This window comes from Antennarius striatus, chromosome 2 (genome assembly GCF_040054535.1).
Source record: "Antennarius striatus isolate MH-2024 chromosome 2, ASM4005453v1, whole genome shotgun sequence".
In the NCBI taxonomy this organism is placed as follows: Eukaryota; Metazoa; Chordata; class Actinopteri; order Lophiiformes; family Antennariidae; genus Antennarius; species Antennarius striatus.
In genome coordinates, this window is record NC_090777.1 from 4,582,057 (window position 1) to 4,605,000 (window position 22,944).

Consider the following 22,944-nt stretch of genomic DNA (forward strand, 5'->3'; position numbering starts at 1 on the left):
ATGTCAACCCTTTACAAACAGAACAGATGGAAATTTATTTCACCTTTGGTTTAAATTTACCTTTGGACGGTAAATGTTAATGTTATTCAATATATTTTTTAACTAACCCTAACCCTAAGCCTAACCCTAACCTTAACCTTGAACCTAACCCTAATCCTACCCCAGCATCCTGACAGTTGACCACTGTTTAAACAAACAGAGCGACCCAACAGGATGATTTTTGGAGGAGGGTACTGATCAACCAGCAGCTGTCTTGTTAACCTCTGGGTTACCGGAGTCACACTGTGGTCCAGTTTGTTGACACACTCAGGCCCCGTCCACACGATGCCGGAACTTTTTGAAAACGCAACTTTTTTGTTGCGTTTACGCCTTCTGTCCACACGACAATGCAGATATCTGGAACAAAAACGCAACTTTTTAAAAACGCTGGCCGAGGTGGATTTTTAAAAAAACGCTGGGTCTGCGTTGTCGTGTGGACGGTGTATCCGTGACATTTTAAAACGCTGACGTCTTGCCTGCAACGAAAACCGCTGTGATGTCATATTTATGGGCCCATGTGTTGTGACAACAAAACACGGAGGATTCCTATTGGATAAAATTTGACTCAATACTGCCACCACATGGTTTGGCAAGCTTATAGCCGTCTTCGAAAACGCACTGCTGCGTTTACGTGTGGACGGAGATTTTTTTGAAACTGTGTCGTGTGGACGCGAATCGTTTTCGATTTTTAATAAGTTGCGTTTTCAAAAAAATTCGTCATCATGTGGACAGGGCCAGAGATCCACCTTATAGACTGGACCTACCACTGTATGGGTTGTGGACCAACAGCCAGAGGCGACTGTCGTTAGATTCACACAGATATTTTCTGAGCCTAAATCAGTCGGGTTGATGCCTCACCTTCTCCAGGGTGGGTCATGCCTGTCTGGTAGAGAGCTTTAGGTTGTATTCAGACAGTTTTACTGTTATCATGTTCAGTGGGTTGAGGCGTGGGCGGTCCCCTCAAATCACACAGCAGATGAAGCTCCCAGCCCTTCATCTGTAATCCATAATCAGCATTCAGGATTAGATAGATAGATAGATAGATAGATAGATAGATAGATAGATAGATAGATAGATAGATAGATAGATAGATAGATAGATAGATAGATAGATAGATAGATAGATAGATAGATAGATAGATAGATAGATAGATAGATAGATAGATAGATAGATAGATAGATAGATAGATAGATAGATAGATAGATAGATAGATAGATAGATACTTTATTCATCCTGGAGGAAATTGTACATATCCACTGCTCAGGTATTAAAAGAAACACTGACCCCACAAGACATACACTACACTAACAGACACATTCAGCATTAACAGGACTTATATACTAAATTATAACTAAAATATAAACAGTTTAAAATTTTATTAAAATATAAACAGTATAAAATTAAATTAAATCCATTCAACCCTGTGCTGACCTCACCACCCCCACCCCCCCCCGCTCCTCCTGAGAGAGTCATTGTACCCCCTGATGGCACGGGGCACGAAGGAGGACCTCAGCCTCTCTGTGGAGGCGCTGTGTGACAGCAGTCTGCTGCTGAAGGTGCTTCTCTGCTGGGACAAGGTGGTGTGTAGGGGGGGGCTGGTGTTGTTCATGATAGCCTTAACTTTAGACATGGTCCTGCTCTCCAGAAGCGTATCCACAGAGTCCAGGCTCAGACCGACCACTGAGCCCGCTCTACGGATGAGTCTGTTAAGACGGTCCATATCTCTTTTCCTGGGCCCCCCACCCCAACACACAATGGCGTATGACAGCACACTGGAGACTACGGACTGATAGAACATGAAAAGGAGCTTAGGACAGATGTTGAAGGAGGCCAGCCTCCTCAGGAAGTTCATCCTGCTCTGCCCCTTCTTGTACACACAGTCCGAGTTTAGTGACCAGTCCAGTCTGCTGTCTAGCTGCAGTCCCTGGTACTTATAGTTACCTACCTTCTCCACCTCACTACCCTCGATGATTACTGGCTGTGGAGAGGGAGGTGCCCGCCGGAAATCCAACACCATCTCCTTTGTCTTGGAGACGTTGAGCTGGAGCTGGTTCTGTTGGCACCACTCCACGAAGTCAGCCACCAATGCCCTGTACCCCCCTCATCACCCTCCCGGATACATGCCACTATCGCAGTGTCATCGGAGTACTTCTGTATGTGGCATGTATCTGAGTTGTGCTTGAAGTCTGATGTGTAGAGGGTGAAGAGAATGGGGGAGAGCACGGTCCGCTGTGGCGCCCCCATGCTGCTGGTCACCATAGAAGACAAACAGTCCCCCATACGGACGTACTGGGGTCTGTCCGTTAGGTAGTCTGTAATCCAGCTCACGAGGTAGGGGTCCACAGCCATGGAGGTCAGTTTGTCCTGCGGGACCCGGGGCTGGATGGTATTGAAGGTGCTCGAAAAGTCAAAGAAGAGCACTCTGACGGCGCAGCCCCCGGCGTCCAGGGAGGAGAGCACACGGTGGCGGAGGTACAAGACAGCGTCGTCAACCCCAACCTTGGCCTGATAGGCAAACTGGAGAGGGTCCATAGCACCCTGCACCTGTGGACGCATGAGCTCCAGGACCAGTCGCTCTAGGGTCTTCATTACGTGGGAGGTAAGAGCGACCGGTCGGTGGTCGTTGAGCTCAGTAGGGCGTCCTTTCTTGGGTACAGTGACGATGCAGGAGGTCTTCCACAGTGACGGGACCCTCCCCAGCCGCAGACTGAGGTTGAATAATCGCTGCAGGGGGTCCCCCAGTTCCGAAGCACAGGCTCGGAGGAGTCTTGGGGAGACCTTATCTGGTCCAGCCGCCTTATAGGGATGGAGCCTCCTCAGCGTTGTTGTCACCAGGTCTGCAGTGAAGACGGTCTCGGTCGTGGTGGGAGCAGGAGGTCGTGACGAGGTTGGAAGTCCAGTGGTTGAGGTGGGGCCATTGAGCTTCGCAGCTCTTGGAGTGGGCTCGGGAAGAGTGGTAGGGGTGGAAGGAGAGGGAGCACAGGAGGAGGGAACATCAGTGGAGTGGTCTGCAGGGCCGGGAGAGGCCTGAGACGAGGAGTTGGGAGTGGTGGGGGAGCTGAACCGATTGAAAAGCTGTTTAGTTCATTCGCTCGTTTAATATTCCCCTCCACAGTGCTGCGCCCTTTCCCGTGTCTGGTTATGGTTCTCATCCCATTCCAGACCTCCCGCACCTGGTTGCACCCCAGCTGCTTCTCCAGCTTCCTCCCGAACGCCTCCTTGGCCTCCCTCAGGCAGAGTCTCACTTCCTGCTGGGCCTTCCTCATCTCCTTCTTGTTATTTCTCCTGAACGCCCTCTTCTTCCTGTTCAGGACAGCCTTGACTTCCTTTGTTACCCAGGGTTTATTGTTGGGGTAACACCTGACTGTCCTGACAGGGGCCACAGTGTCCACACAGAAGTTCATGTAATCTGTAAAACACTGAGCTGCCCCCTCAATAATAGAAATAATAGAAACCCTCTGAAACCCAGACAGAGGTAAGGATGGCATGTAGGCAGATGGGGATGAGAATGAAACCAAAGAGATCACAGACGAAAATGAGAGGAAGGTAAAATGTAGCTGTAAACAAGCAGGGATTTGATTTTTAAGAGTTGCAGGTGTGCAGATGCTGCTCGGTGTGGTTCAGTACCATTCGAGTGTTTGTCCTGCTTTATTGTGGAGGAAATGACCTCCTCCTTTATCAAAATTGAGGAGATAAAGACATGTGACTGAACACACAAATAGATGCTGGAGGAAACGTAATACCACCAATGAGTGTTTCTATCTGTGCCACAGAAATTAACACCAGGTTATGTCAGAGCGTGCTCTGCAACGGTGTGAAGGTGGTTTCACTTTATTGAGACTCTGACTTGACTTGTAAGGTCATTTGCTGTAAAGGACATACCTGTGGAACGTCACAGTAAAACATTCTAGTATTCTCATAAACACCCAAAGAAGACTTGTTTCAAACCATAAAGAAACTGATATGTGATCTGTAAGGTAAAAGCACGAGTTGGCACTACAGTTGAGGAAGCTGCATTAGTTCAAAGGTGCAAAAGAAGAAGCACTCACAACCTCTGCTTGACGTCAGCGTTTGATGCTCTGCTGTGGAATGTCATGTCGACATTTTTGTGTGAGACCTGAGGTACACAGAGTTCTCGTTGCTGTAGTCTATGTCAGCTTTCCTCACACAGGATGTGAGCTAATGCTAGTAGCTTACAGGCTACAGGGGACTTTTTGAAGGTCTTCCTTAGCTGGATGTTCAGGACTCACAATCTTAATCTGGTCACTCAGGACAGATGTCAGCACCGGGACTGACTTATGAAGGCCAGTCATACCAGGCACCGGGGGACAGTGCCTTGCTCAAGGGAACCTCAGCAGTGCCCAGGATGTGAACTGGAACCTCTCCACTGCTGGTTCACACTCTGAAATTTTGGTCTTGAACCAGCCACCCTCCGGTCCCCAGCCAGAGACCTAGTGGACTGAGATACTGCCGCCCCGTACCAGCAAAACTCGACACCTTCCCAACTCAACAGTCACTAGTGCGATACAGCTTCCTCTAGGTGGCACAAGAACACATCCGTATCTGATGTTAGCAGCTGTCAATGAAATATAAGTTGCAGCAAAGCATCGTGTCCCACAGCACAGGACAGCAGACACACTCGTTTGGATCCTCATCTGCCTGTGTGTGTGTGTGTGTGTGTGTGTGTGTGTGTGTGTGTGTGTGTGTGTGTGTGTGTGTGTGGTGTAACAGTATGATCTGTTTCAGGTGAACAACCTGCTGCTGTTTAGACTTCTGCACCATCTGAAAACTCTTACCGGTGGACATTCTGTGAATAGAATGATCTGATGCTCAAACTGGAACATCAGAGCTGTGTCATAGCTCACCATAACATCACGTTCAGCTGGTTTCCACTAGTGTTCTCTGTTTAATGCCAGAACATCCACCATGTGTACATCTGTGGTACGGTATGGAAAATGAAAGTGGATTCATCACAGTAAAAGAACGGAAATTTATTCCAGCATCAAAAGAAACATAATGACGTGGTTTCAGAGAGTTAATGATTAGCATGCTGTAAAGGCCGAAGCACAGGCTAACAGGGACAAACATGGTCATATCCTAATTAACAGAGAGATATATGGAACAACCACTTATTGTGTTCAAGGTCCTGGACCGAATGGATTCTAAAAGAACTGAACAGGATTTGACACAGAAAAAAGGTTCAAGAAACAAAACAAAGGTATAATACAAAAGTCTCATAAAAACATCCAATATGTTTTTATTAATGGAATCTATCTGTCTATCTATCTATCTATCTATCTATCTATCTATCTATCTATCTATCTATCTATCTATCTATCTATCTATCTATCTATCTATCTATCTATCTATCTATCTATCTATCTATCTATCTATCTTCAGCTGTTTACCCCTGTCACACAGCTGACTTAATGGAAAGTTAAAACTTGCAAATTGTGTTTATCCTGAAAATGAGAAACAGGAAGTGGAACCTGTTTCTCTCTTCTTCTTTCTTAATTTGGCCTCTCAGAATCTGAGGGAAGGGCTGAGTGATTAAATTAGCAGCAACAGTCGTGCCAGAATATGAAAACACACAGGGAATACAGACATCAAGACATTTTCAGTTAAAAGCTTCAACATTTTCTAACTAGACTCAAAATGTGTTGGACCTTGTTGCGTTTCCCCAGATCAGATGTGAAGAACATTTAACAGAGAAGAGACTTTACTTTTTAAGTACAGACGGTGCAGTGGCATTGGCACATATCCACGTCCCAAGGCTCCAGCCCTCATGTAGTGGGGTTGTAGGTGGGAAAGCCCTCTACTGCCTGCCCCCCTCCATCACCCACCCCATACCATACATCCCCAACGTTTTTATTAAGGGTAAAATGCCCAAGAAATTAAAAAAAAAAATGATGCCACGTAAGTCATCCACCAAATCCAAAATTAGATTGAGCATAACGAAAGTAAAATTCTCGTTGAATTCATTATACTGTAAGGTGATTTTTCACATGTAGCTAAACAGAGTGAGCTGTGCCGTGAGAACATGGTCATCATATGATGCTTCAATCCCCCTAAACGTGAACAACTCTTAGTTTTGGATTTTTCTGTCACTTCCTGTTAGGTCACAGTTCCCCGCGACCTGCTCTCATTGGATAAGTGGCAGCACTGAGGTGGGCCTGTCTCCTGGGTGCCATGTCAGGGTGATGTTGTTCTGCTTCCTCCTAGTGGTCAAAGCTGTTAATGCAGACTTGGGCTGTTCTCCTCAGTTCGCATTGTGATCTTGATCTTCCTGTCCTGGATGTCTGTGGAGAAACATGACATTGTCTTGTGAGATATTTGAGATGGTTGCTTTTTTTTCCTGATCATAAAGAAGCGAGGTCTACCGACCAATCAGCTCATTGGAAAAGTCATCATCATCCATAGGAGACGACTGAGTCTGGAGGTGTATTCCTATGAATAAGGACTATGTCACGTCTTCTTCAGGTCATGTTACCCACAAGCACAGCTAAAGCTTTATTGTGTTCCACTATGCAACACTTCAATTTAATTGAATAAATTTAAACAATTAAAATACAGTATAACCTTGACCTAATGATCGGACAATGATGACCAGGATTTCTTTTTCCAGCTGTTTTCTTTTGTTCCTCTGCTGCAGCGGTGTTGTTTTTATCTTGGATTATATTCTCATGTTCCTCATGTGCTCTTCTGGCAGAATTTCTGTGATTCATTTGACAATCTGGGTGGACGTATTGTGCTGGTTATGACTATTGAGATTGCTGAAGCTGAGTCAAGATGTCCTGATATGTTTGACTAGATCGGCATATGTTTCCAAAAGAGCTGATACTCACTTTTCACAGCTTCGTGCTTTCACGTGGAGGAACTAGTCTTATCTGTGCTAAATATAAATGTCTCACATTAAGGTCAGATTTGAAAGACTTCCTTATTTTTATTTATTTTTTTTACGTCTTGGAAGCGTGGTATGAGGAACTAACTGTGTTGCATTGATTGTATTGGGTTTATATACACTAAGCAACAGATATTAACTTATGAGGGCAGGCATAACCAGTCTGACATGGCATATGACATGAAAAACTCATGCTAAACCGATGTTAGCATTAAAAATGGAAAAAGCTAGCCTGCTAGGTTAGCCTTTTCTGCATTTCCAGTTAAGCAAACACCTAATCTGTGAGGGGTTTGTCTACTTTCCTTTAGCAATTCATTACAAGAACGTTCCTATTTTATTGAAAAAGTGAGAAGCAAGAGTAGTCTGGAAAGAGGGACATAGGATACCAGCACAGAGGAAGAGAAAAGAAGAGCTAAAGAAAGGCTGATAGTTGGATGTATCATTACTGTCTGTCTCCCTGTCCGTCTCTTCCTGCTCAAACGTCCTCTTCCTCTTGTAGCTCTGGTTGTTGTCCTGCCCTGACATGTGGTCCCTTTTGTCCTGCTCTTCCCCGCTGCTTAGAGCCTCAGCTGATGGCAATGACTGTGAGGACAGAGGAAGGACAAGACAGAAATGACTCTGACAAGACAACAGATGAGAAACAACTGACATTTCCTTAAGAAAGCAGTGAAATTAAACGAGTGGAGAGAGCATATCTGTATCTTCTCCAGTTTGAATTACCTTCTCATTTGAGGATATAGACTCTTGCTTTTGCAGAGCGGAATTCAGAGTCTCCAGCACTACTACTGTTCCAGAAATTAGACACCAATTAATTAGTTGCCAGTACAGTAAATATATGTATGTCAACACAAAAAGATTCATGTGAGTAGAAATTCTTTACCTGGGCGTAAAGATATAGTCAGGACAGGAACCTTCTTCTCGCTGCTTTGGTCTGTCTTTCCATTCACTTCCTCCTCCTGCTCATTGTTTGCCTGTCATGTCAAGATCATTGTACCATAAATCATGTTTGTCCACTCTCTGAACACAACCACATTTTCATTTTTTGTAAAAAAAAAAAAAAAAAAAAGCTACCTTGTGCTTAAGGTCACTGTTGGGGTCTTGGTCTTCCTCTTCCTGTTCTTTGACACAATGAGGTGATGATGATGGCCCATGTGCAGATGGATTTGTCTTCAGGTCCTTCTCATGACTATTCTGTACCCCTTCTGCACCTTTTAAGGCTAAGTTTGAATAATCTTTTGGGGACTGGCTGGAATTGGACTTTCCCCGATCTGACAGATCCAGAGGTCCATCGTAAACTTCTCGAAGTCCTTCTCCGGAGATCCTCTCAGCTTTGGATGGGGTGATTTCAGGTTTCTCCTGGGAGTTGGTTTGATTCTCCACATGCTCTGACAGACCCCTTAACCTGAACAGGACAGTTGGCTCTGTGGCATTGAGCTTAGGGGAACTCTGCTTGTGCCATACGGATCCAAAATTTTGCCTTCGAGGGCCACAATGTTGGCCAGCTGTGATGAGGTTGGGAAAGCGTAGCTGGTTTGGTTTAGGAGATGGTTGCAACACAAGGTTGGCTGCTGGAGAGGATTGCCATGGAAGAGCAACAGGACTGGACTTGACTGGTTGAGGACGGCAGGGAACCGGAGCATGGACAACATGTCGGCTGAGGTTTACTTCTCCACTGGCAGATGAAGGAGACGTCATAAGAAGAAGCGCTTGAGGAGGGATGGATGGTTGATGGTCCAGTCCCTCAAAAGTTTGAGATCTAACATTTGAGACGGGTAGCGATGACAATGCAGCTCAGAAGAATGTGAAATGCAGTTACTGTCATTAATTTGCAAATCGCAATGCTAGCAGACTCATTTGATTAGGAAGGAAATAAAACACTTAATGTGTTCAGGTTACAATCAGTGCATGCCAAGAATAATTACGGGACCAATTACAACCCTCTCCATCATTCTCCTTATTTTTCTTCCACATTATGCAGTTTCACATTAAAATGAACCACAATGACACACACCAATGGTTCTTCTTTTGCTCTAGAAACACCTTTATTGGGCTTTTCGGCACACAGCTGATCACTAATTTGACTCACCTCCTTTCTCCAACGCGGGTTCCATTATGTTCTGTCTTCCAGGGTGATGATGATGCAAGAGTAGAGAGGGGTTTATATAAGTCCTGTTAGGGTAGCAGGTAAGACAAGCATCCATCATGTAGATTAGATTAATCCACTTCCCAGAATTAGATAAGAAAAACTGACCACTCAAATCACTAAAAGATAAATTAAGTGTTAGCCAGGTGAAGGTGCTAACACTGGCAACAAAGAAACAGGTTGTCCTCAAATATACTCGGAGACGATGTAATAGTCAGGGAGCATTGGGAGTGGTGGTGGGTGAATGGTGTTGCTAAGCTACAAGGGTAAAAAATCTGGCAATTTTTGACTGTTCTGCTGTTAATGTAAAGCTAAGCTAGCTTTATCCACAATGCTCCATTTGAAAGGAACAGACATGAGCAAGGGTGAAAGTTGACAACTTCATTTAACAAACAAATGTGATTAGCAGTTTTACATTCATTAATGTGACGCCATTTTTTGGCTCTCAGTTAACCTTGAGCAAGGGCTGACATATTATTGGCATAATGCATTGGTTAATTCTCTGATGGGTGGACCAATCACATCTTTTAGCATGCATCTTTTTTTTTTTTTTAACTTTGTCCTGTATGCATGAATGAAGATGTTATGGCTAAAAAAAAAAAAAGCTACCACACTCACAGAGACCTTCTTCATGCACATCTCTGTCAAGGGACTCCTTGTGAAATATCAAACAGTGTTGGTCATGGACAGCTGAGTTATTACAAGTCCCTGTTTCACACGTTTAGAAAAAAAATAAATCTAAATATTCTTGGTCAAGGTGTTTTGGGTTTTCTGAGCCAATGGGAAAGCAGGAGTATGTCTCAGTGAATGATATATCCCTTCACGTTGCCACTAGGTGGTGACATGACTATTGTTATGGTCTTCAGTTCAGGTCTTCCCAACTCTGGGAAAGATTGGATCGTAAACAGGATATTTTATGCTACACTTTTGGTTTTTTTTGGACTTTCTTTGTTGGCAATGCCTTCAAAATCAATTTATATATATATAGACAGATATGGGGCATCATTCTCATTAATCTCTCTACTGACAGTTCTTTAAATACGCTTTAAATTTTCATGAGGCTACGTTCTTCGGTCATCACTGCCTTACTTGCACTTTCAGCCAGGAAAAGGTCTTCAGGTGGTGTCTTACTTTCCCTGAGTGTTTACACCCTAAACCACAAGGCCCTGGAGTTGGCAGGTCTGGCAGTGATGGCCAGTCACTGCCTATCTTCTCCTGAACCCCAAGCTCAATTTCTCCCTCCTGTTCCAGAGCCAACAAGTGACTCTTTTGGCTCTATTCCTCTCCCTCCCTGCTACTCCCAGACTGTGCCAGGACCCGACCTCACCTGGGAATAGTCAAACCTGCCAAACCTTGTCCCACAAGGTCCTGGTACTTGGAAGCCTTCCTTACATTAATGGACTGCCCAGTTTCAGATATTAATGATTAAATACCAGATCTCGGAACTGTTGGTGTTTATATAAACATAAACTATATAAAAAGTGACTCTTGCTACCTGATTCAGATTTGGTGGGTTGGTAGGTGGGTAGGTAGGTAAATATACTTTATTTATCCCAAACTGTTAAATTTGCAAAATATTTTGGAGAAATTCGTAGATGATATTTTCCTGTAGTTTTGGTTAACTCCATATGTCATCAGTCCATTGTTTGTTCTCTGACTATACAACCTTCTGACTTTTCATCATTAAAGAAAAACACCTTACAAAATTAATCCTCACAAAACAACTTGCAAGTTTAAATTCACAATAAGGGTATTTTAAAAACTGCATTGCTCTTAATTAGCTTTAAATAGTATTTGTTGCATGTGCACCACAGAACTCTTTTTTTTAATGTGGTTAAATGTTGATTTAGAAACTTACATAGTGGCCTCTGTTCATGCTGCTCCATGGTCTGTGTTCAGTGTCTGTTTGACCAGAAAAAGACAACATGAAGTCATGTAAATAGAGGACAAGAAAAGACAACAACGTGATCATCAACTGAAACAACGTCAATCGATCGGCTCTTCTTCATTCTCACGTTCGCTTCTTTGGTCTGACTCAGTTTTCACTACAACATCACCATCTGCTGGCTGGTTATTGGCTGTGCTGGTTGCCATGGAAATGAGCGGCACAGGTTTGCAGGAAGGTGAAAGGTCAGGGGAGCTGTTTGATTGGACCTCTGTGGTGGCGCTGTTGTTGGAGGGGCGGTCGTTGTGACCTCTAAACATTAACACAGGAAAACAAGAGGTGATTGCTGTGTTCTTGGAGTCATCGTCTCCTTTTGGAGAAGATGACTCACGCTAACACATCAGTAAATACAGTATAGACTCACTGGAGTGCTGCTTTAATCAGTTTGAGCTCATCTCGAAGTCTCTTGTTCTCCTTTTTCAGGTTATTCATTTCTCCAGCTACATCACAGAAGACAAGAAATGATCAGAGCCCATGGCGACAAAAGTTGTCCCCCAAAGTTTTCCTTCGTACAAAGAAAAATACGGATGGGAGTCTTCAGAGGAACACCAAATGAGCGAAAAGGAGACATGAGAAATTGATGAAACAATAATAAATTGCAAGGTGCATGAATTATGAGTGATGGATTGCTAGGCCAACACCAATAGAATACCCATTAAGGAGAGGTGCTGGAGGCTCTGCAGCTGTGAGGCGTCAAACTCCTGCTGTCGTCTCTTCGCGACCTCCTGAGTTACGGTACATCGGTCACACAGTCCAGCCCTCAACCTACACAGGAACCGGAAAGAAATCATATTCAGAATTTCAGGGGCAGACTGAATAACTACACCCACTTGGAAACCAACAGACCTACATGTACCTCATATTTAGATACTTGAAAGTCAATCCAGTGTTTTTAAAAGACAACTGAGCAGTGGCTGTCTTGGTGAAGGGAGGATGTGAACAGAACACAGACTCCACTGGAGACTTTTGATTGTGAACTACTACAACCACAGCCATTATCCTCTCAACACCTTTAGCCCACACAAAGTTCACACTTTGGGAGGAGGTGGCCAAAACCAGTTCAAGTTGTCATTCAGGGAGCTTTGGAGTTCAATGAACATGAAAGATCCATGTGAAGGTGCTGGGAAAACGGGTCACAGCCATCTTTAGGGAACTTCTGTAGAACTTTATTTCTTCAGAAGGCTGAGATCCTGTGACATCTTTTGGCCCCTGCTGTGTAATGTTTACCAGTCACTGGGGTGAAGGTGCTCACCCACTTTGTGTTGATTTTAGTTCAGGTTTTAAACGCCTCCAGCCATCCCTCCTGATTCACAAGACCAAGTAGTTGGGTGTCAGCCCTTCAATTCTTCACTCTTGCTGCACAGTTGATAAAATGTTTTACAACCAACAACATAACTTCTCTGCACTTGGGAGATTGTGTGATTGGAAAACTTCATTTCTGTCATTTGACTAAAGCACATTATAAACTTTGGCTTTTATTTCCTTTCGTAATTCCAATGTGACTGACTGTGGATCCAGACATTCCACTCGTACAGAGAGCGTCACCTTACAGAACACTTGGGTATATAGGGGGTGTTCAGGAGGTTGTGAAGCCCCCAAATGTGATGTTTAAAAAAAAAAAGATAGATCTGTGTTTGACTGTTGAAAACAAAGGTCCGTGAAGAGAACTTGCCAGTAGTTGACTCAGACTCTCTAGCTAGGAAAGACTCTCTAGGAAGTGTTTCAGACTGCAGTCAGTTCAACATCAGGTACTGACCAATCAGAATTCCCTAGCATACATTTATATACACATATCGTACTATATATACATGTATTTGTCTTGTTTTTAGGGAGATTATGATACTTATTTTAGCTGTTTAACTCTATTCTCTCCCATTCATTGAGAACACCATCATTAATGGAGTCACCTTTGATCCAATGAATCAGGGGAGAGTAGACGGTACTCTGCGTTTGATTGGCTACTTTTGTTCTAATCTTAATTTCTCCTTAGAGGCTGAATCTGAAGCGGCTGGACTTGTGTTTAGGGTCGGTAGATGTTTCTCCTCTCATCCTGGAGGCTTCTCTAGCTCTATCTGACTGGGGGGGTTACATATTTAGGCTCTTCTGAGGTCACAGACTCAATAACATCATCATCATCATCATCATCAACTATCTACCTGTTCTCCAGCGTCTTTATGTTCTCCGTCAGTAACTTCTGCTGTTCTTTCATCTGCTGGTTCTTGGTGAACAGTTCCTCCATTCGCTTTGTTTCACTATTAAACACACACACACACACACACACACACACACACACACACACACACACACACACACACACACACACACGCGCGCGCACGCATGTTGCATTACAATTAAGAAAATGTCGCTGTTGTGAAGCCTGATTTTCATCTTGACCCTTGACCAACAGTGGATCAGTGGTCGAGCGGCCGCCAAGTGAGCGGAGATCAGCGGTTCGATTCCTGCTACCACCAAGCCATCCTCGGAGTATGAGCTGACAGTGGGAGGTGTCAGCTCACCTCCCAGCCACTGCTGAGGCACCCTTGAGCAAGGCGCAGTATGTTGTGTTCAGGGGCCTGTATACAACAATTTATTTATGTACGTATGTATGCATAGAGTGCAAAGACAATTTCCTCGTAGGGAATTATTAAAGTGGACTTTCCTCTTTCTTCTTTTTTCCTTTCCTCTCATGATAGTATCTGGTGTCTCTTGACCCCTTGGCAGTTCTCACCAATGGTTTTTCATCATTTTGCTCACTGCCCACCTTGTATGGTTTAGCATAGTTGTTGACACGTTACCTACAGAAGTTAACACTGACAACACTGACCAACCACAACCTGGTCTGAGGTCAGTGGTGGAGGATTTCACTTGCCCTTTAGATGCTGCTATTATTCAGGTCTATCCATCCCCGGACAAAGAGTCTATCACTTAAGTGTTCAGCATTATTGTAGGTATGTTTTTTTTGACAAATTCCAATTATTATATTAACCTTAATTTTAAATTTGATGTTGGTTTTTACTGACATATGACACAGCCTATCTACAGTGGTACCTAGTGTGACATGGACTGACCATGTTGATGAATGAACCAATCAGCCGCTGATCCAAACTGAGGGGTGTTTTGATGGTAACCAGAATGATTTTTCCTGTTTCTACTGTACAGATGAAATGGACTCAAACACTTTCTTCCATCTAATGCAATGATTCTTCCACCCTTTGGACTTTTGGTATTTACAACTTTCAGATTTTGTGACTCAGTTGCACTTGAACAACATGTTACAACATGAGCGTTGAACACTGTTCACTAAAACATGACATGTGTGTCAGCACACCACGGTACAAACAGGACCTGGTGGAGTGGGGCCAGCACTCTTGCCTACCTTGGCCTCATTGAGTCAGGCCTGAACACAGCTCCACAGCAGCAGAACTTGTGTGCCGCTAAACCTGAATATCTTGTCAATGTTGTCTAAACATGATCATCCTTAGACCTTCGGGAGCTGTGCAACACACTCACCAGCCTTTCTTATTGGACAGCTCTTGGATTTTCATCTGCCACCCTGGAAGTGAAAAACAAACCTGGTTAAGAGGACGTGGTGGAGTCACTCCTGCATATACTGTGTGTGTATATAATATATATATATATATATATATATATATATATATATATAAATATATATATGAAATATATATGTATATATACTATGAAAATACAACTATATATATATATATATATATATATATATATATATATATATATATATATATATATATATATAGTTGTACAACTATACAACTATATATATATATATATATATATATATATATATATAGTTGTATTTTCATAGTGAAATATATTTGCTATTTTCATAAACTTTGGTTACCCTCTACTTCTCGCTCATGGACCTCTCGCAGTTTAAGAAGTAGGTTGTTGAAGCAATCCATTGCTGTGGTGATACTCTTTGTCTTAGTCTCTCTCTGTTCAACAGAGAGACAGAAAATGTTTCTCATGTCCGATCAAATAAAACTAAAGACATATTGATGACTAATGGACTGATTTGGTTCTTGATCGTTATAGCCTGAGGACTTTGTTGTGTATCTGCACCATACACCTCAATGGCAACTCATTTTCCTATTACACAAATGTATGAACAAATTTTGTTGTTATATCGAGGATGGCGGGAACTAGCTGAACCGGTCATGCCAGGTCTGAGGCTTCCATCTGCAGTTTGTGTTTCACTACCATTAAACACAACTTAAGTTTGTGCAGGAAGTGTTGCGTATCAGTCATTACAAAGCGACACGTATGTCTTAATTGAAAATCTCAGTACGAGGGACTACCTTCATGAGCCTAGCTTCATGAGGTGTGTCGTTTCTGGTGTGTGTGTACACATGATCAATGTATACACACATTGAAAACCGTTTTGTATTCTGATCAGTGTGGCTTCGTTTGTCTCAACATGTCAGGATATGTCTGGAAAGTGGCGGTTCAGATCCACGGAGCAAGAAAAAACCTGTCTGCCTGTGCTGCTGTTGTGCTGGCTCACATCAGCAGTTTTACAGTCTGTAGGCCTCCCCTCACACCTACCCCTCAGAGATACCCCCTGGATGTCCCATTAATGCTTGACCAGGACATATCCTAGAAAAAATACCTGTCCATTCACTGTTTACATTCTAGAGTCTTGAAACAATAACCCTGTTGCATCTGCGAACTGTCTGCGAACATAAAGCAAAGCACATAGCTTTGGGCAAATCTACGTTAATCAATCATCAATTAAATGATGTTTCTCTCTCTCTCTCTCTCTCTCTCTCTCTCTCTCTCTCTCTCTCTCACACAAACTATCTGAGGACACATGCTGCTGATAAGTGCTTGCTTCGCGGCTGCAGCTTTACCATGCCTCTCTCAAACACCTCCCATTGGTTGGGAGGTTTGCCGTTTGACCGAAACCAGACCTGACTGGTGAGTGAAGGTGTCACCGTTCAGACCTCTTTGACTGCTCTTGCACAATTATAGCTGATGCTGTTCTAAAACAATATGGTAGCAAACATTTAAACATATGAAAGAAAAGCTACTGCAAAGCTGCTCTGCTTTCAGTATTCCTGATCCTTATAATTAGCAGCTAGCGTTACATAAATAATTAGCAGGGTGAGTGAACGATCTGGAAAATAATGATTTGATAGAAACTTCATTCTCTAAAGTTTATAATTTCATTTCATATCCTCCATATGACCTGTAAGTTAAGGCCTCCACACTGTATAGCACATATTCTATTTTTAATAAATAGCTTTAAAAACATTTCATGTTGTTCTATAGTGTGATAGTGGTTCCTTAAACCCCAGGCTGCACTAACCTGCAGCGGTTGACAGGTGGGTAGTGAACCCACCTGTCAACTGTCACGGGAATCTGACCCAAGCAGAAAGTTGAATCTCAACCAGTCGTGACTCACCTCATACAGCCGAGTACTCGTTGAGCGTCTCCTGTGGGCTCGTCACTGTGGCTGAGGCCTCACAAATGGACTAACTGACATAGAGGCAGGAATAAAATGCGCAGTAATGAAAAGAAAAAGAGGAGAATGAGGTGAGGGAAAAAACGGCCCACACCCTCCCTTCTGACATTTCTCCACCCCAAAAAACCGGTCAGAGCAGTCGTCCCCTTGAGGAACACAAACACTGACGCCTGGGCAAGTTCTCCCTTGATATTCCTGTTCTGCTGAAATCCCACATAACCGGCTAAACCGGCTCTATAAAGCCCTGTGGGGATAGAGTGACAAAACCGACTGAGAAATGTCCAGAGAAAAAACTGCAATGCTTTATTGGAGTCATGAGACACAGAAGATAAAGAACCATTCAGGTGATTAAAAGACATTCAAGACTAATATTCAGCACAGAAGAGGCTTGTCATTCTCAAAGCGTAACAATGAATGCATTCCCATTTCTGTTTCAATCTTGTGCCTATATGTATGGTTGACTGACATGGCGCTGCTGGCAAGTGATGCTAACTCAGTAACGTTCCAGCCTTTGTGCTGTTGTACATACCGTACGCACAGCGGCCGTGTGCTTCCATCGAGGTTTACAGTGGCAACAAGGTGCAGCAAACCTGACGATTGCTAGCGATAATCAAAACACTCCTTTTCCTGATTCCTGAGCTACTTTTCTCTAAACTGGCTTGATCGGACGGCGACAGCATCTTCATCGTCATTGCTCTCTCTCTCCTGGCCTTCAGAGATCTCTGAAACTGCAGGTTCGGAGCTTGAAAACGTGATTATATGTTGTTACCATTCACTGACACATGAAAGCTGAGGAGAGTATTCCACGGAAGGCTTACAAATGACTATTAAAACATGAAGAATATAGACGCGATATAAAGAGTGACAGAACCAGACAGAACCTCAAGGACGCAGTAGTCAAACGGGATGAGGGGAGAGTACAGGCTAGATTCCTGGAGCCTCGTCTGCGGACAAGTAACCTAACCCTAACTCCAACACAGAGAGCATTGTTAGCCGCCTGACAAAAGAATAGAGGGATGCAGAACAGGAAAAGACCAAGAAGATAGAGAAATGGAGAAATACCTTTCAGCTGTGGGTGGGTGAGTAAATTCAGGGTTATTGAAATGTAACTTAGGTTTGAATGTCTGGCCTCTGAAATGACCACAAAGACAAGCACGTCAGTCACAAAGAGATGCAACTGGACAAAAATGAAAGTAAATGGACCGTGAGAAAAAAATAATTCAACAAAAAAATTCTTCTTATCTGAATAAAGTACAAACACTATGGACGGAGTGATCTACCTCTAGATCACGTTTCCTTGGCAACCCTGGAACTCTAAGTTCCCCTCCGATAAATGATGTGATCCCTTAAAGGTTATTAGAAAACAAAAAATACTTGTCTTACTCAGGCTCAGTCTATAAACATGAAAACAACATGCATGATGGATGGTATTAGGGTTAAGAGGAGGGTAGTGAAGCTATGTAGATGCTAACTCAGGCAAACAGACTATCAGGAGACGCTAGCGTGTTGAAAATAGAGGCACGTGAACACCGGAGAGGACGAGATGAAGAGATAAAACCATAATCAAGTAAGTTTGGATTATCAGCATCAGCTGAAGCTCCACGTATCTGAAACACATCTAAAAACGACCCCGTAAACTTCACCACAATTGACTTCCTTCTTGATAGTCAAGAGAGCAGGATGGGTATATGCAGGATGGAGGCCGGGACCCCCCCCCCCGGTCTTTCTGCTCTAGGATCCAGATCAAGACAAAGTGCTGGGGTGAGTGCAGACCAGCCCAGAGAGGACAAGAGTCCCATCATGTTCAGAACAAGGAGAACGCTAACCCTGACCTGGGCATGAACTTCATTCTTGTTGTTTTGTTGTTACATTAGCTCAGAGTTAGCTCAGAGTTAGCTCAGAGTTAGCTCAGAGTTAGCTCAGAGGTAGCTCAGAGGTAGCTCAGAGTTAGCTCAGAGTTAGCTCAGAGTTAGCTCAGAGTTAGCTCAGAGGTAGCTCAGAGGTAGCTCAGAGGTAGCTCAGTGCATCTACATGTTATTACATTAGCTCAGTGCTAGCTCAGTGCTCGCTCAGTGTTAGCTCAGAGGTAGCTCAATGTGTCTACGTGTTGTTACATTAGCTCAAAGTTAGCTCAATGCTAGCTCAGTGTTAGCTCAGAGTTAACTCCGAGTTAACTCAGAGTTAGCTCAGTGCATCTACATGTTATTACATTAGCTCAGTGCTAGCTCAGTGTTAGCTCAATGTTAGCTCAGAGGTAGCTCAATGGGTCAACATGTTGTTACATTAGCTCAGTGTTAGCAAAGTGTTAGTTCATAGTTAGCTCAAAGTTAGCTCAGTGCTAGCTCAGTGTTAGCTCAGTGCATCTTCAGCTCATAACATTAGCTCAAGGTTAGCTTAGTGTTAGCTCACTGTTAGCTCAGTGTGGATACACTGACGTTTTCTCGTTGCCCCTCTGGTTTATCATGGTAGGCTAAGAAATTGAGGAATTAGGGAATTGAAGTCAGTTTTTTTCTGAATATCTGTTCAAAACAAAGTTTAACTGATGAGAAAATAGCCGTCTTCCTGTTGTTTTTGGGTCATGCGGCTGAAAGGATTTCACTTGCAGATTGGGATTAGAACCAAAGCAACTACGCGGGCTGTGTCTGAAACGATCTGGTGTTGCCGTGGATTCACTGGACTCCTCTGGTGAATGGACCAGTTCTTATCAGGATCCACTTCTGAAAACAAACCTCCTGCTTTGCAGTGAAAATTCCCGCTTAATGAAAACTCACAATATTAGCTGTAAAACAATCCAAAGTCTTGATAGCTTCACCGACCTAATCTGTGGTCGGTGTGGGTGGGTGGGAGAGCCAATCAGCAGTTGAACCACTATCTCCTGTATCTCCTGATTGAATGGAAACTATTTCTATATGTATCGATGTGGATATCTTGACATGTGTCCAGGTGTTGTCAGAAGTGTTTATTTGTGTTTCTTACCTGACAACCCAGTTAAAACAGACGCCGTGAGGGCAGAGAAAAGAATGCATGCCCGGCTGACACGGCTTCCAAAACAAAGAATGGAGAAGCTCAGATTACGACACGCACACAAAGGCAGATTTACTTCATTCTGTTGTCCCGACGTCACGACTCCACCACGACTCAACATGGCATATGGATGTGGAATCTAAATCAAAAATTTATTCGAGAAAAAAAGGGCTTAATACTCATTTGAATGCAATTTACACATCAGTTCAGCAATATAGATTTACCTCCTCCAAGAACTTGATCAGTCTAGAAATAAATAAACAAGATTAAGGCAAAACTCAGGTGAATGACTTTTATCATAAAATTATTTTTCTCATTTTTCCAGATGTAAAATTTTAATCTTTTTTTTAATACAGGGCTTATTTGGGTGTAAATATATGACGGGGCTTGTCTTCATTTAGATTTTTGTTGCTGCTGATGTGGATTTGGTCAAATTAAAAGTTTTTACACAACAATCTTTTTCACGTCGTTTTCCTTTTTTTTTAAATAAAGTTGAATTGAAAGCCGTCACGTGGGGTAATGTCTACCTTCATCCACACGAGGGCCTTCTTGACCTCTTAAGCAGAAGAGGACCTACAACTTTATCATACTCCGTAAGCCGTGAAGTAATGAATAACTCCTCACTGACTGGGGGGGGGGTCACGTGTTCGGGGTGAAGCCGTCTGGGTGGTTTGGGAACTTGAGTGGGCGACCATGAGTGGAGTGTGTGCAGGGTTATACAGAGGTGAAAGGTCAAGCCTGCAGTCCATCACTGTCCAGTCCCCCCCCCCCTTTCACCTCTCACTGGTAGGACGAACAGACTTCATGACACCCAGCAGACGGTTGCTCAATGTCGTTCGCAGCTCAGCTGCTCATTCAATATTTATTTTCCATCCAGCGAAAGCTTCCAGCGGTTTCTCCGAGGAGGTTCCTCCTCAGGAGGTTCAAGAGGAACATGAGTGAGACGAACAAACAGAACGCTGCAGCCACACAATGCTATCAGAACACGTATGTATTTTACAGGGTGAGTCTGTCTCAAGGGCTTTCAGGACAATAACACAGACCTGAGCTATGTCTGTGGCGGTACAAACGTGGGTGTGAGAGAGTGGAAGTGTGTGTGCCTGTCTGGTTAAATGCACTCAGCTAGCTTTTCACGTGTTTGCTGTTCTGTGCTGATTTGGTCAGTTACCAAGAGTACAACTATATTATTAGGGGAGTATTTGGTGTGCCAAACATGCAAAAGTATGTAAACGTGATGAATATAATTCAGCTAAGATTCCTTTGCTGGTGCTACGGTAGCATCGGGTCTTACCGGATATGAAGGGCTGTGAAGATTCAGTTTAAGGTCTTTCCTCCTGTCGACTAGCGTGACTAGGCCTCGGATAAAGCACAGCAGATTTTAGTTAACTGTTTTAATCTTCAATCAAATCAGTCCTCTATTCTGATTGGCCCATTCATCTTATTTTATAAGACTTAGTGTTTCCGTGGTTTCAGTCCCAGGAATTTGAGAACAACTTGAAAGTGAAAAAACGTAAACATTATTTGTTCAGCCAATAGAAAGATAGCATAGAATATTCCGCTACCATTTCTGACTTCTGATTGGATGGGCTGTCACTCTTGTTATAGTCCAAGTTTCATCTCAGCTGAAGCGGACAACCTCGGCTCATTGTAAAGACGATTACCTGGTGAAAACTTTCAGTTTGTGTGTGATGCTAAAGGTAATAGCTGGATTTACATTTATGGAGTTTGTCCAACTTTACTCCATCCTTCTTTTAAGCTCGTCTCATGATGCAGCTAACATGGATGATCTGATCATCATCACTTCCTGTTTGGTAAGATCCCCTGTTAGAAGTTACATTACAGGTAGTGGGCTCCACAGGATATGGCGAGCTATACCAGAAGTAAAGTATGAGTAAAGTGTGGATCAAGTGTGTGAAGAGTTGGTCATTCTGACTGCATTTTCTCTAAATCTTCACTATAAAAATATAAAATGTGTGTCGCTGCGTCACTTCACAGCTTCATATTTGCATCCAATATTAAGTTGCGAAGTGAAAACCAGTGAGTTACACAGTGTTAGACTGTCCAGCATCACATCGGAGACAGAAGAGACTGGCAGGAAGGAGACAGATTATTTCACAATAAAAACAAAGTGAGATAGAGTTTCAGCATTTATTAACAACGCACCCTGAAACTTTTAAAGACACTGAACAAAAGCCAAGATGAGGTCTAGACGTCTCAGTGTCGTTCCCTTTAGTACCTTCATCACCCTTGTGCTGGTGGGTACAGATCAAGGTTAAAGTGCTGAGGACTGGAATACCTCCACCTCATAGCACCACCTGCTGGAGACTAGATCTACACACCTTAAAGATCGATCAAGCAACATCTGGGAAAGTTTCCATGTACCTTCACTAGAACAGCAATATGGAATAACAGGAAAGAGTCCAAAGACAAAAAAAAGACAGAGACTTTAGATGAGAGTCCTTCACTGAAAGCTGCAGCCTCCCATTTACATCGGTACTGGTAGTCATGACAACCTCTACTGCTCCAACCAATGAACTGCTATGGTGGTGGAGGTGTCTTGCTGAACCTGCCAGTTCTCCAGTATTAGCAAGTGTTTAACAGCCGTCATCAGTTCCAGTGAAAACTTTCATGATTCACTTTTTGGGTTAATGCAAAGATTTCTAATGCTAGAATTTACAACACTGCTGAGCTGAAGGAATTTGAACCCATCCTTAGACTTGTTATGATGTTCATCCACCCTTTGTCACTTGTTCTTTCTCCACCCCCCCACCCTCCTTTCCTGCACTTCTTATTTATGATCATTACCTTGACCTGCACCAGCCATCACTAAAACACTCATAGGCCTGTAAATCACCCGAGTCTCCCTCTCTCTCCGTTACATAAACATCGTTTAACAAATCGCTTGAGGAGGTGATAGGCCTACGAGGCACCAATCAGACCTGGTGACTGTCTTTCTGTGAATGTTAACAGTGTTTGCTTAAGTTTCTCTACTTCGATTACTGACCCAATGAGTCTTATCCAAAATGAAAAGGGTGAGTCTGGTTCTGGTGACTGAACCAGTCACTGGTTTCTCCTCACTTTGTTGGCCTGAACCGAAATCCCTGATTCAGCAGGAATAAATACACCCAAAGAGTAAAAAAACCCAGCTAGGAGCTTCAGCGTGTTGCTCAAGGGTACTTCAGACAGTCAAATACACTATACTAACTGACACATTAGCCCACAAATTCTACGATTTGTATATTGTGTTGCTCTGTTTTTGTCGTAATAGGTCATTCACAGTCATGCATCAGGTATAATTTACATTAAAAACTTAATTCTATGAAGTTTGAAAGTGTTTAGATTGATAGCAGGAGGAGATGCACAGTGTTAGACACACACACGCACGCACGCAC

General features: G+C 43.2%; 1 protein-coding gene across 3 annotated transcripts; it reads right to left on the reverse strand.

Moving 5' to 3' along the window:
* Window positions 1-5,018: 5,018 nt before the first annotated feature.
* rbbp8l (retinoblastoma binding protein 8-like) lies at window positions 5,019-16,642 on the reverse strand. 3 transcript variants are annotated; one of them, XM_068338603.1, is made up of 14 exons: window positions 16,469-16,642; window positions 14,906-14,999; window positions 14,539-14,581; window positions 13,185-13,280; window positions 11,681-11,793; window positions 11,393-11,468; window positions 11,099-11,280; window positions 10,942-10,985; window positions 9,027-9,109; window positions 8,012-8,612; window positions 7,821-7,911; window positions 7,661-7,725; window positions 7,387-7,522; window positions 5,019-6,338 (listed from the first exon to the last, which is right to left on the reverse strand). In XM_068338603.1, the coding sequence occupies exons 2-14, from the start codon at window positions 14,964-14,966 to the stop codon at window positions 6,274-6,276; spliced, it is 1,656 nt and encodes a 551-aa protein (XP_068194704.1). In that variant the 5' UTR covers window positions 14,967-14,999; window positions 16,469-16,642; the 3' UTR covers window positions 5,019-6,273. The 3 variants fall into 3 exon arrangements, with proteins under 3 accessions (XP_068194704.1, XP_068194694.1, XP_068194686.1); XM_068338593.1 differs by having other exon boundaries at window positions 7,661-7,722; window positions 8,012-8,696; XM_068338585.1 differs by having other exon boundaries at window positions 8,012-8,696; window positions 16,469-16,641.
* Window positions 16,643-22,944: the final 6,302 nt, after the last annotated feature.